This window comes from Eleginops maclovinus, chromosome 22 (genome assembly GCF_036324505.1).
Source record: "Eleginops maclovinus isolate JMC-PN-2008 ecotype Puerto Natales chromosome 22, JC_Emac_rtc_rv5, whole genome shotgun sequence".
NCBI lineage: Eukaryota > Metazoa > Chordata > Actinopteri > Perciformes > Eleginopidae > Eleginops > Eleginops maclovinus.
Window position 1 is genome coordinate 13,310,054 of NC_086370.1, and position 19,231 is coordinate 13,329,284.

Here is a 19,231-nt window from a genome sequence, read left to right on the forward strand (position 1 = left end):
CGTTTTGGGCTATCCACCTTTAAAGCTAATTTTGTCAATGTGTCAAGTAGTGTACAGTTGCTGTTTGGTTACTCACGCACAATCTTACATAATCACACACCTGCTGCTGTGTGAAATCACAAGCAGATGCATTAGGCATCTACTGTAACATGGCAGAGGTCTGATGCACCCGGATGAGAACTCAGCCCACCCCTGTAATTACTATCAGACACACACACACACACACACACACACACACACACACACACACACACACACACACACACACACACACACACACACACACACACAAACACTAATGTATTAACTGGGACGCGGGAACACATGGGAGACATTAGCACTGTCAGTATGGCCACACATGTGTAAAGTACAATATGGCTTGAATATACATTAATATTGACATGATGATGCTTTACTCATGTTGATTTATTAACCTTTCTTCCGTTAAAGTAAACATCATTGTTCTTTTCTCCTCCCAGTTAAAGCCTGAGGCCATCACTCAACACAACATGAAAACCAAGTGTTGCACTTGTACAAATTGTAGACTTAACCTGTGTGAATGACTTAGAAATGTGTGAACATACATGTATACTGTGACATGTGAAAGCCTGATACAGTCTCTCTCTCTCTGCAATCTGTATGCATGTGTACATACCCTCAATTGTTTATATTCTTTTTTTCTAGAAAATGTATGTATTCACACATTAAATCGCTATCTGATTATATTTTTGGAAACCATTTTTTGCATGTGTAAATGTATTGGAGATAAGACCTAGGCTGAGTAACAATTTTCTTAAATCTACTTGTGTGTGATGTACAGAGGAAAAAAGATTCCCCTTTGTATTGAATGTTTTCATAGAGATGTAGCCAAACAAAATCTAATTCAGTAAAACTACTAAGGATACAATTCGATTTTTTTTAATTAGACGGAGAAAATGACGATATAAAAACCCTTGTTTCACTCATTTATATAGGGCCCAAATTCCCAAGAACACATGATTTTGACAGTAAAGATGTAGAAAACAATGTTAAACATGTAAAAGTACAAGGAAGTTACAAATCAAATACCAAGGTCAGAGTAAAGCTGATTCACATTGAACCGGCCCCTTCCAAAACATCGAATCATTTATAATAATCAAATGCAGTAACAGCGCACGTCATGCTTGAGTAAGACTCTAGACTTTATAAGTTCATTTCAGACAAAAACAACAATGATGTTGTTTGAATGTGAGATAAGATTGCGCTTTCCCATAAAATTATTTGTAAAATGATGTCCTTCAGATATTAGTAAGGATCCAGGAATCTGATGAAGGCCATCATTGTAGCATAGAGATAACAGATGACACACAACTTCACACTTCATCAAAACCCAGAGAAGAAAGAGTTAGTTTCTTTGGAAATCTGCTGTAGGTTTTTGTGTTACCCTTTACGCACCATGTTAAAGCATAGCTCTACAGCAAGTCTCTAAAAAGCAGGCCCACCATGCATAGCACATGCAAACACATAATGTTCTCTCTTTACATCATTCTTTACTTGTTATTCTACTGTCAGGATGCTAAGCAGCACAGAGCTCCAGTGTTAACATCACACCACCGCACCCTCTGGGATTTGCACTCTACCCTCCTTCACCCTATAAATCTACTTTCCCTTTGCATAAAAAGCAGGATTCGTCACACACATGAATGCTTGCACACACATTAAGTTCAAAAGGACAGCTCTGCCACCCACTAAATCCAGTGAGCCTGGCGTGGTCTATCAACTAACTTTACCTAAATTATGATGTACCGAAAACCCTGCCATACGTATTATCTCCTCCCTCCCTGTGATAAATGTTGTCAAGTATTGCTTGAATAAACAAAAGATGGAGGGTGAAGACAGACAGGAGGTTTACATTCCTCTCTGCAGCTCAACCTTACAGTCACAACATGATGTGAATATATCAGTGTATTTCCCACCATAGGTGATTCATCAACAGCTTGAAGGTTTATTTGACTTTTCCAACTCCTATCTGTGTGCCGTTATATTAACTAACCAGACGAAAACCAACAAAGAAAAGTTTGTGTCGGATGGCTACTATCAGAGCTTTTTTGCTCAATGCAGGATTTCCACTCAAACTACTTCTCACTGTGACACAATTTCTTTCAAATTCTAATTCCCCCCAGTGTCTCTGGAGAGGTTGCGCTGAAGGTGACCCACATTGACTATAAGCAAATAAAGTAGACCAATGTCTCCATCTTTCTACACTTTCGGAGCCAAGGGTGACAGCAATATCCATCCCTAAATAGATATGTATGTTTACACAAATAAGACTGTTTGGAAAAACTGCTGGCCTTTTGCTCAAGCACGGCAATGCAAGGCGTAGAAGATATTTTAATTAAGTCATTTGTTTATTGTTGCAAGACACTGGAAATAAACTTCTTCTGAGATGTAATTATAGGGCAACTGTGTACTGCTGTGTGGCAACCATAGAGTGCAGGCTTTACAAAGGTCGGAGAGAACCTCCATCAAAAAATGGATTGATGCCTGGCAGAGGAATTCCCCGTTTTTAAGTAACAAGTGGCTTGTTTGATGGGGCCATAATGTGATGTCTTGTCGATTGTGTCACAAAACAACTCCCAAACTCTCTTGCTTCTTTTCTGACACATAGGCTACTTTACTTCCTAAGCTGATGATGCACAACACAAACAAAATGGAGACAACATTTCATAATGGTTACAAACATTTTCGTCCAAGTGGGGCTGGTTCAATGAGTTCCCCAATTCTTTCTTTAATAGAAGAATGGTTTCGTGGTGCCATCTAGAGGGCTAATGCCCTGTGCAGATGTGCTCCAGCAGAGGGCGCTGTACAACAAGTTAATCAGCGAGAGAGAGCACAAAGCTTCTCACCGGAAGCTTCACTAGCAACCAGCAACATGTCATTTAAAGCCCGGGATGTTGTGTAACTGCAGGTTTTGTAAGTAATTTCTGTCATTGTCGCTTCGACGCTCAGTTTAACTTACCCCACCAAACAACAATGATATACACGCTTACAGTTTGCTTTATGAATCTGTATATGTTGGTAGTTTTAATTCAAAAGGACATGCTGATGGTTTTGGGCTCACTGTTAGCTTAGCAGGTGAGGCTAGCCACGTAAACAATGGACAGTTGTAGGAAATGTTTCTATCTTAACTATATTTGAATGTAACAACGGTCTGTTACAAACTGTTCGTAGTATATAAGTTGGTTGGACTGCTAATGTTAGTAGATATATGAAATGTTCCCTTTTCTTACGTTAATATTTCACATGTTTATTAGCCTAAAGTCAGTTACCCGTTGATGTTAAATAAGATACACCCAAAGGTTGAAGAAGTACTCAGATCCTGTACTTGAACACAAGTAGAAATACCAGAGTGAAGGAATACTCTGCTACATGTAAAATACCTGCATTCAATATGTCACTCAAGTAAAAGTAGACAAATGTTAGCATCAATATACTTAAAGTACCAAAAAAACAAGCACTCCTTATGCAAACAGGCCCATTTCAGAATAATATATATTATAGGTTTTGATTGTAATTTGTGTTATCAAAGCTGGTAAAGGTGCAGGTGTTACTAGTTTAGATGTAACTGAAGTCTTATTTAAGTGTTTATATTTCACATAATTAATCCAGATCTGCAAAGTAACTAAAGATATTAAATAGATGTGGTAGAGTAAAAGTGCAAGACTTACCTCTGAATTGTAGTGGGGTAGAGGTACAAAGAAGCAATGAAATTAAAACACTTGAGGAAAGTACAAGTCTGTCAACATTTTTCCTATGTACAGTACTTGAGTGAATGTACTTGGTTACTTTACACCACTGGATACAAATAACGTAACCTAGTTAACTAAGTTCACAGTTAACATGGGCTCTATTGACTACATTTTAAGTTAACCCACCATCACTAGTGTGTGTTTATATTATCTTCTATCAAAGCAAAGCCAAGGCTTAGTAGAATCACATGGTCTGTCCGACATCTGAATGACACTTTTGACTGTTTATAGCTGCAACAACATGCCTGTAGACGGTTCGGAGGACCTGGTGCCCTCCTCTCTCTCCAGCCCTGCCAGTACTGCCCTCACCCCGGGGGCTACAGAGGAGGATGGGGCTACAGGGGGCTCGGCAGAATGCTCTTTCCCTGAAAACAGTCAGGGCTCCGAAGCTGCTTCAGCCTATCCTACAAACACTGGACCTGGGGAGGGAACCAGTGGTGAGCTTTGTTCCTATTGCACTTAAAGGGAGTAGGGCAGAACGTCATGAATAGCTTTGATCTGCCAAAATGATTCATCTTTAACTCAAAGACTCATTCATGTTATCTAATGCTTCTATGTTTTGTTATCTGTGCTGTGGTACAGGTGGAAAGAGGTCTGCTGCCTTGCTTCAGATCGACCGGCAGCGTATCCAAGCAGCATCCGCCAGTTCTGGAGCCGATGAACTGCAGGGCCTTGGTGTGGCCGTGTATGACCATGATGTCCTTGAGCAAGGTGTCCTGCGACAGGTTGATGAGGCAATCCATGAAGCCAATCAGGCTGCTGCTAAAGCAGAGGCTGAAAAAGAATACCACTCTGTGCTCGATGATGTCAGGTAAAAGACAATAACTGCAATTAATAAGACGCCTAGGATTGTTTTCCACTTGGCACAGTATTTGTGCTGTGTTGGAAGTGTTCCTGTGAAAGTCATTGCGTACTGATCATGTAATACGTGTAATACTGATACGTATTTTCTATTACCTTTTTAAAAAGGGGTCTGAAATTAAGTATTTTCTTCACCTGCCAATGTGGCAGCTTGCTGAACATTTCTAATGGCTGTTTAATTAAACCGTATTCAGTTTAGCCAAACATTATAAATATAGAAGAGAAATTGTGCAACCTCAGCCTCCGACTATTTTCAACTGAGGTTTTGCTTTTTAAAACATTATTTTTCTTAATATAACTGCTTTAGTGGCAGAAAATGTATTTTGGATTTCCAAATAACAACAAACCATAAAAGGATTGATGTTTCTGTGTGTTTCAGGTCTGTCACAGTATCTCTTAAACAAATCAACAAGATTATTGAGCAACTCTCTCCCTATGCTGCCTCCAGTAAAGATATCAGTAGGAAGATTGAATCTGTCAAACGACAGAAAGAAAATAAGGTAAATTACAAAACATGACAAGCACTTACATTTTGTGATATAAGAACTTCACATAAACAATCTATGGATTTTGACTGTCATGGTGATGAAAACACTTTGAATATAGGAAAAGCAGCTTAAGAAAATCAAAGCCAAACAGAGGCGACTTCAGGCCATTCTAGGAGGAGAGGACACGGAAAGGGTGGAAGCTGAGGTTTTGGTAGAGGATGATGAAGAGGAAGGTGAGATGTTTTTATTATTTAGGATACGTTTTAAATGTATTGACTTGAAGCATTATCCACCTATTAATGGGGGATATCAATACTTGTCGAATAAGGCTAAAAAAGTGCTGGTTCCCTGCTTTCTATAGTCAGCCCTGTGTAACAAAACAAAGCAGAAATGGAAACAATGCAACATATTAATGCCAGTTGCATTTATGATGGCCAAGGATGCTATTCTGTGGCTTTCCTCATTTAAGTAATAATCAGGAGGACATTTTGACAATGGCTTGCAAAAATATTATGTTGTTAAAAATATGTTTTATGGATATCCTCCTGATCCAAAATATAATGTATGTCAAAGGTTTTGCAAGATGTAAACTGTGAAAACGAAGTAAAATTTTATCTAACCCTGCCTGATGTGTTTGTTGTGCCAGAAGCCGGGCCATCCACACTGGGCAGCATGCTCATGCCCGCTCAGGAAACAGAATGGGAAGAGCTTATCCGGACAGGTCACATGACTCCCTTTGGAACCCGAATCCCACAGAAGGTGGAAAAAAAGGAGCCTCGAAAACTGATGCTTGTTGAGAACTCTGCTTTTGACCTGTACTTGGCGGACCAGGCCAAGATGGCTACTGATAGGAAGAAAGTCCCTCTTCTGAAGAAGAAGAAAAGGAGCTCCGGCCCTGATGGGGCCAGGACAAAAAAAGTAGTTTCCTCTTCCAAAGACACCAAGATGAAGAAGCGCATACGCAAGCTCCAGATCACAGCTCTTAAGGCCCATCCTAAGGCCCGACCTAAGGCTGAACCCCGGCTCCCTAAACCCAGGAGGAAGCGTCACACTGAGGGAGAGGAGACGGACAGCGAGGGGTCAGAGTACCTGCCCAGTGATGAAGGCATAGACCCTGACCAAGAGGAAAGAGAAGCCAGGGAGGAGGGCTTTGGAGAGGACGATGTATATGAATATCAGTTGAAAGCATACAAGAGAAAAAGTGCAGGGAAAGGGAGGAAGAAAGTTAACAAAAAAGAGGAGAGTGACCAAGAATACTGCCCCGAGAGTTCAGATGAAGAGGTGGATGCAAAGGGTAAAAACAAGGGAAACAAAGATGATGGGGACGTGGAGTACTACAGACAGCGTATAAGGTAGGATCATTTACTTTATTCTATAAACTTGTCTAAACGATTGATCATTTTGGCCTCCTGTTTGGTAAATGTATTATAGTTGTGAACAGAAGATTGGTTTTTGGTGTTATGGTTGGATGCAAAGGTGCAAAAAGTTTTCATCAGCAAGTCTTCCTCTAAAGAGAAGGCCTACATCCGAGCCGGTGAATGACATGCTCACCAAACACCAGATTGAGCCTTTAACTCTGCATCACATTTGCGATGGCACTGGTACAAATGTGCTATTGTTATTCCCTTTAGTTAAGGAGAAAAGCAGTTGCTTTCTGCTGCCTCCATAGTGCAGAAGGAGCGTTAATCCCAGATGAGATTGGCAGCTGTTTCTTGACTAAGCAAATTCACTCCCTGCTCTTCTTCTCTCTCTGCTCTCACACTGGCCTAATTATCCTCCTGCACATGGTTTTGTACACTCACTCAGTCTAATGCTCAAATTAATGGAAGAGCAGCCCTAATGAGATTTCATATTTATAGCTGCCAAATAAATTGTGTTGGCATGTGTCCTTTTTTCCAGACTACAGTGATTGAATGTCAATTCAACAGCATAGACACGGCATGGATGGTGAGGCTAGCTTATATGAGGAATGATATTATTAGAGCGGGTAGTATTTGTAGTTGGATGCGGGGTGGAGGGGGGGCAGAAAAGTGTAATTAACTGAACCAATGCTTAGTCTTGACTTAATTAGAGAGTGTGGTCTCCCAGGCCCAGCTAAAGGACCAGTTTTGTGGCAGGGTGACAGGACCAGGCCCAAATGAAGATGGATTCTTATCCTCTCCACCTCACACCTTTCTGGGGAACTCGCACTACTAATTGTCTGTATCAATCTTCATTTGCTGCGCGACGACTGTGCCTCTAACTGCCCTCTCTCCTGCACCATTAAAACGGTTCTCCTTTACATTTCCCTTTGTATATGTTTTACTGTGGGAAATATCAACACCTCAAAACATTTGCTCTCCATCCACACGTCTTAAAATAAATGATTGCAAAGGCAACACCCATTGTTCACTCTCAATAATTGCTTACCCAGTATTCCCAGTATAAAATTGACAGGTAACAATTTCTACAGATTCCCCCCCCCCCCCCCCCAGATGTTCACATGGTTATCGACAAATAGATTTGCTTTATTATTATGTACTCATTCTCTCTCTTAGGAAATGGAGGCGACAGCGTCTTCGAGAAAGGGAGGAGAAGAGAGAGAGGGGGGAGGAGATTACAGAAGACAGTGATGAAGAATTTGACGAAGGCTTCAAAGTGCCTGGTTTCATCTGGAAAAAACTTTACAAGTAAGTTAAATGTAAAACCTTGAGGGTTATCTTGAATATTCACACAAGAAATGTTTATAGCTGTCAGCTGAGGAAGTGAATTTGACTAAATAAATATTTCATACACATAATATATAATATATACAGCTGTGTCCCATGGTTAACAACACACCCACTAACAAACTTTGTCCTCAAAGATTAACCAAAACATTTGTTGTTTGATAAAGATACTATTAACTCCACCTACTGCTAATAAAGGTCACTAGTGTTCATTGGTAAGTCACTGTCAGTCTCTTGTTTTAAAACACCTTGAAGAACAACTGTGGAACCTTTTGAGTTCAATTTGGTGGATAAAATAACTTTTCTTACTCCATTTGTTTGACCTTTTGTTCAAAAAACATTGTCATTTCCCTAAATTAAGTTTAAACGCTTTACTTTGTTGCATTGATTTGATAAAAAATATATAGTGGTATTTAAATGACTTAAAAAGTTGTCTCTTTCTAGTAAAAGTAAATCAGCCTTATTTCACACCCTTATATTTGTTCTGACCCTTACTGCGTCATTCAACCAGATTTCTATTGAGTGACTTTTTAATAAACATACCACCCTGTTGTTTTTTTCCACCTGAGTGTCCATAGTTTTTATTATGCACAGGTGTTTTAAGTCTTTGCATGCATCACGTTGTCAGGTACCAGCAGACCGGCGTTCGGTGGATGTGGGAACTCCACTGTCAGCAGGCAGGCGGCATCCTGGGAGATGAAATGGGGTTGGGTAAAACCATCCAGGTCATCTGCTTTCTGGCAGGACTGAGCTACAGCAAACTGAGGACCCGAGGATCCAAATACAGGTACACACACACACACACACACACACACACACACACACACACACACACACACACACACACACACACACACACACACACACACACACACACAAACAAACTGTGGCCAGAGACTGTGTGTCTGTATGGTATGAATATTTGATTAGGGGGATTTCTGCTTGAGAGTGTTCATCTGAATTATTAAACATGTTTCAATTATCAGACTCTTCACTTTCTTACTGCAGACATCAGAGAAAACACTGACACTGTGTGTGTGTGTTGTGTGTGTGTGTGTGTGTGTGTGTGTGTGTGTGTGTGTGTGTGTGTGTGTGTGTGTGTGTGTGTGTGTGTGTGTGTGTGTGTGTGTGTGTGTGTGTGTACGTTTTGAGAGAGTGTGTAGAGTAGAGTGAGCGTCCTGATGTACACTTAAAATGAATTTTGGACTCATGAACTGAGGGTGGAGCACGTGTGGAGCGACAAATCCACCATGGAAAACATTGGTGGTGATAATTTGGATTGTACTGCACACCAACGCATTTAAGAGGCGGAGCTTCCCTGATGGTCAATACTCTGTCTACTAAAGACGCCCACAAATTGATTGCTTCCAAACTCAATTATGGCCAAGTATCAATAGCTTCCACCAGGCAGAGGTTCATAGCAGCCCATTAGTGTATCTTTATGGTGTCTGTTTGTGTGTGTGTTTGACAAAGCTTCACAGAGGAGCTGAATATATGTCTATGCACCTTGAAACAGTGTATAGCGCAGGGCAGATAGACTTTGTAGTAACATCATTCTGCTGCATGATTGTACCTGGTCACTCAGCCTTCTCTAATTCCCTTATGCCTGAATTCATCACACATTGTATGCCAGCAAAGCACATTTTCACTTACTGGGAAACAGTCTTTATTTTTTGTGATTTGGTATAGAACTGTAATTTGCTAATTAAATCTGCTGAGGTTATGCAAAATGAAATGAACCCTGAGTTCCCTTGTTGCACATCTTAATTGCAGCTTTGCGATTAAACAACTCTGTCGTATGTTCGGTTGTAGGTACGAAGGTCTGGGTCCGACAGTCATCGTGTGCCCGGCCACAGTCATGTACCAATGGGTGAAGGAGTTCCACACCTGGTGGCCTCCTTTCCGAGTGGCTGTGCTACATGAAACTGGCTCGTTCACCAGCAACAAGGTAATTGCATGTTCTTGTGTGTGTTTGATTTTCATATTCATAATTTAGTTAGAATGTTTTCTACAGGGTCTTTTTTCCCTCTGGGGGGCACTAGAGTTCTGTTTATGCAGCATCATCTCCTAACCTTCTCCCCTCTTGCCTCTCTCCTCAAAACACAAAGTACATGCCCTACTTCCACACTCAAGCTACCAGAGATGGTTCAGAAACAAAAACCTGTACTAATCCACGTGTTTTTCTTCTGTGTTGCAGGAAAAGCTTATTCCAGAGATAGCGTCATGTCATGGTATCCTGATAACCTCATATTCTGCTGTGAGAAATCTGCAAGATACGTTGCAGCGCTACGATTGGCACTACATTATTCTGGATGAAGGTCATAAGATCAGGAATCCAAATGCAGGAGTTACCACTGCAGCCAAACAGGTATTGTTTCACACACTCATTTATGAACACACACTTAGTAACAGCAATATTTGAAGCACCCATACAGTAGTAACACCTTTCACTTGTGAATTAATTTAAAGTTGAAAGATAAATGCATGCTTTTTTGTTTGTTTGCAGTCAGTTATCTAGATTATCCTACCTTATAGAACAGCTTCCATCATTATTGTACAGAGACGCTAAACATCGTCATCACATCAACCTTAAGGAATATTTAACATACTGTCTCTCTTCCCTCTCCCTAGTTCCGTACTCCCCACAGGTTCATCCTGTCTGGCTCTCCAATGCAGAACAATTTAAAGGAGCTGTGGTCTCTATTTGACTTTGTCTTCCCTGGCAAACTGGGGACATTACCCATCTTCATGGAGCAGTTCTCTGTGCCGATCACCATGGGAGGATACAGCAATGCCTCACCTGTACAGGTACTGGAACACAAACAAATTCAAAGTTAGGATTTCTTTGGTTTTAATTAAGCTACTTAATCCTTTACCTAATGTTTAACAAAATCGACTAGTAGAACCACAAATCTATGAAGAAATGTCAACCCATTTGCAACTATGGACACATTTTCAGAAGATAAAAGCAAAGTGGGACACAGGTCTAAAGACTGAGCGTAAGGATATCTTCCTTTTTGAAATCTACAATTTAATTTGAAAAATGATTGATAACATTTGAACAAAAAGAAGTGATAAATTATGAAGCAAACCTTTAAATAAGCATAGGGAGGGAATGATGAAGTGCCTAAGTGTTGCTTGACAACGCCAGTCACACATGTAGACACAATTTTGGAGAGCTGGATGGAAGCAAGTCAGAAGGGGAGCGATAGTGGAGTAACAGAGCCATTAAGTGCAGGATAATGCAGGCCCATGCAAAGGAACTTCAGCACATCCCCAGTGTGTGAGAGAGAGAGAGGGAGAGGCTAGAGTGGAGAGCCAGTGAGCTAAATTGTAGCCCTTTTGTCATTAGTGCTCAATCGTTAATAACCCACTGACTGTATGGATTTAATTATTTAAGCTGGCTATTGATGCTTCTTCCGCTGTCGATAATAAAAACCTTTACTAATTATTAATGTTATTAAATGGTCAGAGAGGGCTAAGCTCTGCTGCCTTATCCTCTTCTGGAAATTCTCAGAACAGCAAAGCAGGCCCCTCGGCCGATGTAGACGTTTGTAAAACATATGTGGATGGGGTGGGGCTGGATGTAAATGCAGATCCATTACTGAAGCATGCATCCCCATGTGAATCCACTCAGCAGCTTGTGCAAGGATCACGGGATCATCTGCTGCCCTCCTCCACTTCTTCTCCACCCTGACCTCCACCGAGCTCTAAATCCCAACATGTTATTGTCCCCTCCAGTTCTGCCCAGGGTGTCTTTGATCCCTCTGTGGACCCCCAGTGAGTTAATGTTTAAAAGGCTAACTGGCCTTTAGCACTCACTCTGAATGAGGTGTAGCAGGGCATTTGCAGGCAGGGGGGCTCCAATGTGGGGTGGGACCAAAGCTCCTCCTCTGTTTCCAAAGGAGCTGGCCAGTAGTACTGATGAAAGAAGAGGGCTCCGTCCCTCAGGGCCAACAGCACTCCGATCAATGTTTAATGGCTTGTGCTGCTGAGAGGGACAGCAACATGAGGGAGGTGATGAAAGAGGGCAGAGGAGGGGCTAAACGACGATCATGCCTCAGGAAACACACACACTGACAGGTGTGAAGGGGTGATGTGTCTGTTTGGATTGCAGGATTAAGTGTTTCTTTTGTTTTGAAGCAGTCTGTCTGTGTTTATTTTCAGGTCCAGACAGCGTTTAAGTGTGCGTGCGTGCTGAGAGACACTATAAATCCTTACCTGCTCAGAAGAATGAAGGCAGACGTCAAGGCCAACCTCGCCTTACCTGACAAAAATGAACAGGTATTCATCATAAGACATTTGACCCCGTTCTGTCCAAGTATTGAGCAGCCTGGTTTTCTTAACTGGGGAGGTGTTTATCTGATTGGATGTGACTGTATATGCCATGTCTAAGCAGTATTTGATGAATGTGCATGGCCCTTGTAAGGTGAAGAGAGCTAATAAAGTCCTGGTAAAGTAAAAGGAGCAGGTATTCATTAAGGTGGCTCGTCCCCGGTCTGTCCACACGGCTGACGCTGGTTGACTCCTCAGTCCACTTCAGCTCATTAAGTCAGTCCCTCGGGGGCAGTGGCTCCAAAAACACACGGCTTCCCTCTAATTTCTCTTCTCACACACTGCACTTCATCAACGGCCTTTAAAGCGGATGTTCACTGCCTATTACACACTTTTACACTGCTTTGTTTTTGTGTGTGTGCGTAGGTTCTGTTCTGCAGATTAACAGACGACCAGCGGCAGGTTTATCAGGGCTTCTTAGATTCCAAAGAGGTCTACCAAATACTTAACGGGGACATGCAGGTAAGACTCCCTTCAATAGATAAAGCTTGTTGTTTTTGTAATGCTTTGTGTTGATCCATGCTGCTTTGGAAAGACCAGAAGAGCAACACTCTCGGTCAAGGAGAAAACTTCCTGGAACAAGACTTGCCTTATTCATTATTTAACCTCCTAACTGATTAATATCAGCTCAACTCTCTCGCTCACAGGTATTGCTGTGTATTTTAATGCACTCTTGTACACTTAAAAACACATCACCTTGAAGTGGCATCAGTGGAATTAATTCCTTTTTGCCAGGTACATTTTGTTAAACCCTTAATAGCGGGACTTCAGTATTCTTCAAGATGCTCTATTTGACAAAGCTGTGCTCTTGGTCTTCTCACATTAGCCCGACCCTCGAGAGAGAGACTCGAACATTTATCACCACTGACCAAATGGACGTGGTTGGAGAGCCAGGCGTGACCACTGTAGATGTACACACACACACACACAACACACAAAGACATGCTCCTATAACCATATTCACTGGTCACTCTGAGTCCATTAACCACCATTACTAATGCAGTGGCCGTTGGGCCTTTATCAAGAAACACAGCCTTTATTGTCCGTAAATAAATTATGTAACTAATTCCAGTAAAGTAAATTAGTTTATTTGTTTAAAAGTAAAATGTCTTTAAATGCTGTGAAATTGAACAACCTTTTTTTAACATAGGCAAGGCAAGGCAAAATTATTTATATAGCACTTCTCAACACAAGGCAATTCAAAATGCTTTACGAAAATGAAAGACATTTAGAAATACTGTAAAAGGCATTTAAAAAGAGTCATTAAACCTGCCACCAATTATGTGTTCAAGATAGAAATAAAAAATGTTTTCCTTTTGTGGGGTTTAGGTATTCTCAGGTTTAATAGCGCTACGAAAGATCTGTAACCACCCCGACCTTTTCTCGGGAGGCCCCCGGATGTTGAGGGGAATCCCAGAGGAGCAGCTAACTAAGGAGGAACACTTCGGATATTGGAAACGCTCTGGCAAGCTGATCGTGGTGGAATCACTGCTGCGCCTCTGGTTCAAACAGGGCCACAGAGTCCTGCTCTTCACGCAGTCCAGACAGGTTAGGAACACATTGCTCTGGCTTTCTGATTCACCCATGTATCACAACAAGGTCGCTAATAAATACGAGGAATATTTTTAGATTTTTTTTTTGCATAGACGAGACATCTTCTTTCTTCCCTGCATCAAATGAAATGATCTATGTCTTTTAATTCTCACTGTATTTGTTGTTTCCGTATTTGGTGTGGCTACCGACAACGAGTCTCTATAAAAGGATGTGTGTGTATGGAAGACACAGAGGTAGAGAGAGAGAGAGAGAGTGTGTGTGTGTGTGTGTGTGTGTGTGTGTGTGTGTGTGTGTGTGTGTGTGTGTGTGTGTGAGGCCCCAGCTGTTGCAGTCAATACCAATGAGATTATACCTCAGAGGGAACCTGAGACCCTCCCTGTCGGTATCTCTGTCCATGTAATATTAATCTGCACTAATCCTTTTAGAGATAATCCAAACCTCAGTCCCTCTCTTGCTCTCTGTGTTTCTTGTCTCACTGTGTTTTCCGCTGTCTTTATCTCCTTTCCAGATGTTGCACATCTTTGAGGTATTTGTGATGGAGAATAACTACTCGTACCTGAAAATGGACGGCACTACTCCAATAGCTTCCCGACAGCCCCTCATCGCTCGCTACAACGAGGTAAGGATTATTCATCCCTAATGGCTCTAAGTGTTTCCCCTGAAAATCCCGTCCTGAGGGACAGCATGTTCAGTGGAACCCTGCACACCCTGAGGTGGGAAACACTAATTGATGACAATCTGTTTCTCACACTGGATGTCGCTTTTTTGTCTCCGTCTTGTTATAAAGTTTTTTAAATGTAACTTAGAAATCCTTTTTAAAACCCTCTGTTCTCTCAAATTCATGTTAAAACGTGTCAGTGTTTTCTGACTCCTTTCTTCTGTAGCGAGAGAATCAAGTGACCAAAAGCCAAGTTTAGATTAAGCTATTTGATTTTCTTTCTTGTGGTTTAATATGAGGGGGCACTATTGTTGTCATAAAATAAATTGTATGTACTAATGTAATGTATTTATATGATTATCAAAAGGAGTATAAAACTGTGGACATGATGTTCTTTAATCACTCACATTTTTCTTGCAGGACGAATCCATTTTTATCTTCTTGTTGACCACTAAAGTCGGAGGTCTCGGAGTCAATCTGACTGGAGCCAACAGAGTTATCATCTATGACCCAGACTGGAACCCAAGTACCGACACACAGGTGAGACAGATACACACACACTCGATAGTTCAAAATAAAATGATCCCATTTATATTTTGTCATTTTTCTTTTCCTTTTGTGTGCATATTTGCAGCTTTAAAAATAACTGCATTTCCAGTTACAACTATTGCGGCTTCTAGATATTTGTTATTGTTACTTAAGACTGCTCCTAGTACTGGGATGGGTTAAATGCAGAGGACAATGTGTGCTCTGCTGTGTGGCCAATAAAGACGGTTTCATCCTCCTATTCTTCTTTTTCTTCTTAAGCCTAAAATACTCTGGCTGGGTGTCTGAGATTATTTACCTTAATTTATTTATTTGCATGCATTATATTAGGCAAGGGAGCGAGCATGGAGGATCGGTCAGAAGCAGCAAGTGACGGTGTACAGACTGCTGACTGCCGGGACCATCGAGGAGAAAATCTACCACAGGTGCTGTTTGATGTTTGCCCGTCAACACTTAGTACGTATTATATTCAATCACAGGACGCCATAAAAAGAGTCTAAAAAAATATCTTCGTGCTTTCTCTAATGCACTTTTACATTTTAGTTATCTTTTCATTAAATTCACACACTCGTGAATATTGGTAATGATATGACTTATAGCACCCATCACTGCCGTATTACTACTTGCACTATCACAGTTCTCTGTAATTGAAACCCTTTCCTGCATTATTAAATGGCCAATGTAGGACTACTAAAGTGTTGCTCTGTTGGGTTTGGGTCTATAAAGTGCTTTCAAAAAGCAAGTTGAAAGAACGGCAGGGATGCTATTTTGATACCTGCAGTATTGCGGTTAACTAATTTTCTCATCCATCAGGCAAACTACTCTGTGATGACAGATGATCGGGGCTGCCTGCTGTGATAAAATAACAAATTAAACATAAGTATCTAATTGTGTTTCTTTATCTGTTGTAATTCAGGCAAATCTTTAAACAATTTCTGACCAACCGCGTTCTGAAGGACCCCAAACAAAGACGCTTCTTTAAGTCTAATGACATCTATGAGCTTTTCACTCTGACCGACCCTGATGGAGCTCAGGGAACAGAGACCAGCGCCATATTTGCAGGTTTTTAAAATGATTCCTGTTCTTAATCCATTTTGTTGTTACCAGGCAAACATGTTATTGTCCAATTTTTAGATCAGACATTCTTTTAATAACTAAATCTGTAAGAATTCACTTAGCATTGTTTGTTTCCATTGTAATACAGGTACTGGTTCTGATGTCAAAGCACCTAAAAAACCTCAGAGGCCAAGGCCTTCACACACGGCAAACCATAGCAGCCACGCACATAGACACTCCTCAGCTAACCGGAATGAAACCGGTGAAGACAACAGACACTCTGCAGCAAACATTCCTGCAATAGGAGATGGAAACACTTCTCTATGCAGTACAAACTCTCCAGGGCAACCAAATGCCCCTACAGATAGTCAAAGAACCAACCAAAATTACCTCTATGTAGAAGACAATATTTCAGCAAAAAGACAGTATACAGGATCAAATAACAGAAACATAGACGCTTCCCTGACCAGCCCACAGAAACACAGGGAAAAGAGGAAGCACTGCAACTCGGGGTCGGACAAACACAAGCATAAGAAGCGAAAGCATTCCAAGGATACTCACTTTGAAGGCCACCGCATCCCTCACCTGGTGAAGAAAAAACCCTTTCAGAATGCAGACAGTGAGGAGGAGACAGAAATCTGATGATTACGTCCTAGCAAAGCTCTTCAAGAAATCTGGTAGGCTTTGTGGTTCACTAACCAGCCATATCAGGTCATTTATAAAGTATTGCCAAACAATAAGCTTCTTTGTTGACCTCCTCAGGTATTCACAGTGTGATGCAGCATGACACCATCATGGAGTCCTCCAACCCTGATTATGTTCTCGTGGAGGCAGAAGCCAACAGGGTGGCCAAAGATGCCCTAAGAGCGCTTAAAGTCTCTCGCCAGCAGTGCAGACTGTCCTACAACAGACCCACTCCTGCACCTGCGAGGTACACGCTAGCACACTGACACACCAGCGTTGTTTAAAGCTCATTTAATTTCATTAAAAACTAACATCTAATGTTTTCCTTCATTTGCTCTGCCAGGAAACGGTTCGGACAAAAGAATAATTCTCTCCTGGTTGCATCTTCAGTAAAATCCATCCCTACGCCTGGCAAATGCAAGGTAACAGAAGTGTTATTGTGAAATATATACATTATATGGCACTTATTTTGCATTTGTAATGCTATGTTGTGTTTCTCTCTTTAGGATGCTGCTATTGTAAAGAAGTCTTTATCAAGGAAGCCCGGTGCAGGAGCCCTCTTCAATGGGGACGGCTTAGAAAGTGACACAAACCCCGCCCCGCTCTCCTCCTCCTCCCTGCTGGCCAAGATGAAAGCCCGTAATCATCTCAGCGTGCCCTCCAGCCAAAGAGAAGACGCGGAAGACGAGGAGGAGGACAGCTCTGCAGCCCCAGGAACAAGCATCCCCCCAGCTCCACCCACGGAGCACGACGAGCTGTTGGTGGATGTGCGAAACTTCATAGCCTTCCAGGCGAATGTGGACGGAGAGGCCACCACACAGGAAGTGCTGGAGTATTTCAAACCAAGACTGACAGAGAAACAGGCGCCTGTCTTTAGAGAGCTGCTCAGGAGCATCTGCGACTTCCATAGGAGATCCGGTCAGGAGGGCCTTTGGAGACTGAAGGAGTGCTTTCGTTGAGTGAAGATGAAAGACTGAGCCGTGAATTGTCAGCTATGACTCCGTAGAGATTAATCCTAGAACATGTTTTGTTTAATTTGTTTTTCATTACTATTTGTTTTATTTGGTCAAATTGAAATTGCTGTCTGATAAAATATTCATCACTCACACTGGATTGTGTTGGGATCACCATATTGTAGGTTAAGATATTTTATGCAATATAAGCTAATATTGGAGAAGCTTTTAAACATAAATCATTACCAGTTCATCAAGGTCTTAAAGAGAGTATGGTGCATTGTGTCGGTTTGAGATCTGTGCTTGTTTGCAAATAATTGTTGTTCCTGATAATACTTGAATACATTGGTTTTATATCAGCCAAAAAGTTAAACTGTTTTACCTCGAGTTATTAGTTACTTTAAGGAAATGTGGTTGCTCTGAAATGCTTTGGTGATGAAACGGCCTCACTTGTGCCACATTTTGTAATATAATCTAGGAGTGTGTCAGTTTTTAAATGTAGCCAAACCATCATAGGTTCTAGTAGATTTTGTAATTACTGACTTTTACTGAAACTGTTCAAGAAATCAAAGTGATAGTAAAAGTAACCTACCTCCAATTAATTGGGGGAATAATTTAGCTGCATTGTTTTACACAATGATTGCATTTACTGTATAAAATAAACCTCTGAAGCTGCCTGCTGTTTCTCAGCATTGGAATAAAGAAGATGTAAAAAGATTATTGTATTTTGGAGTTTTGTGGTGAATATCATGGTCAATATGGCCCTTTTTTATTTAATTTGATATTTCAAAGTACAAAAGTATTTAAGATCACTGTCCCAGTAAGACTGTTAAAGATGTGTATTTGCTTGTAGAGCTGCCCATGGCACTGAAAATAAATAACTGTCGAAAGTATGTAAACATGGGACTTAAAATCTGCCAAATCTAGTTACATTTAACTTGTAAAATTGTTTCTAACCAACGAAGATACTGTAATTTCATTTAGCCACTTAACCCCCCTTCACAGGAGGAGAGGAAGCCGCTGACTGGAAGCACACGCGCGCACACACACACACACACACACACACACACACACACACACACACACACACACACTCTTCAGGCCTCCACTCTCGTCAGACTTGTCTAGATCAAATATTGGGATAAAGTTATCAACCGTTATTTGATTTCAATTTTCTCAACGCACCTCACCGAGGTCATAATAACAACTTTATTTTCAGTGGTGCATAAATTAATTACGCGCATTTAATAACTAAAATATCATTATATTCCCCCTTTAATAACATAAACGCTGCACGCCAGGGAAACCCTTAATAGCGCGGGGCCCTGTAACTGGCCATTATCCGCCTGTAATGATATTACAGAACCAATTACGCGCCATTAGAAGGGATTTTCTGCACTTTATGTGGTTTAGTCCAATCCCGCACTCCTCTTCTAAATTTCAGCTGCTTCTCGAAGCCTCATTTTGCCTCCACCTCAGAGACGCATGGCGTCTGCGCTCTGCCGTCCCAGATGCGCTTTAAAACTAATTGAAAGGGTCCCGGAGCAGATCATTTATCTGAGGAAGCGAAATAAATCGCAGGACCCCTTGCTGTGAACAA

The 19,231-nt window shown here is 41.3% G+C and overlaps 1 protein-coding gene across 1 annotated transcript; it reads left to right on the forward strand.

Annotated features, from left to right (window-relative positions):
• Positions 1–2,891: 2,891 nt before the first annotated feature.
• ercc6 (excision repair cross-complementation group 6) lies at positions 2,892–18,349 on the forward strand. The gene is given in 23 exon segments (XM_063874380.1): positions 2,892–2,952; positions 4,020–4,225; positions 4,371–4,599; positions 5,029–5,149; positions 5,256–5,370; positions 5,784–6,489; positions 7,675–7,806; positions 8,474–8,632; positions 9,658–9,793; positions 10,043–10,213; positions 10,477–10,653; positions 12,013–12,129; positions 12,547–12,642; positions 13,510–13,728; positions 14,243–14,353; positions 14,813–14,932; positions 15,269–15,363; positions 15,855–16,000; positions 16,143–16,624; positions 16,626–16,671; positions 16,757–16,925; positions 17,022–17,100; positions 17,185–18,349. Coding segments are annotated over 22 exon segments (4,275 nt in total). The 5' UTR covers positions 2,892–2,952; positions 4,020–4,029; the 3' UTR covers positions 17,638–18,349.
• The last annotated feature ends 882 nt before the right edge of the window (positions 18,350–19,231 follow it).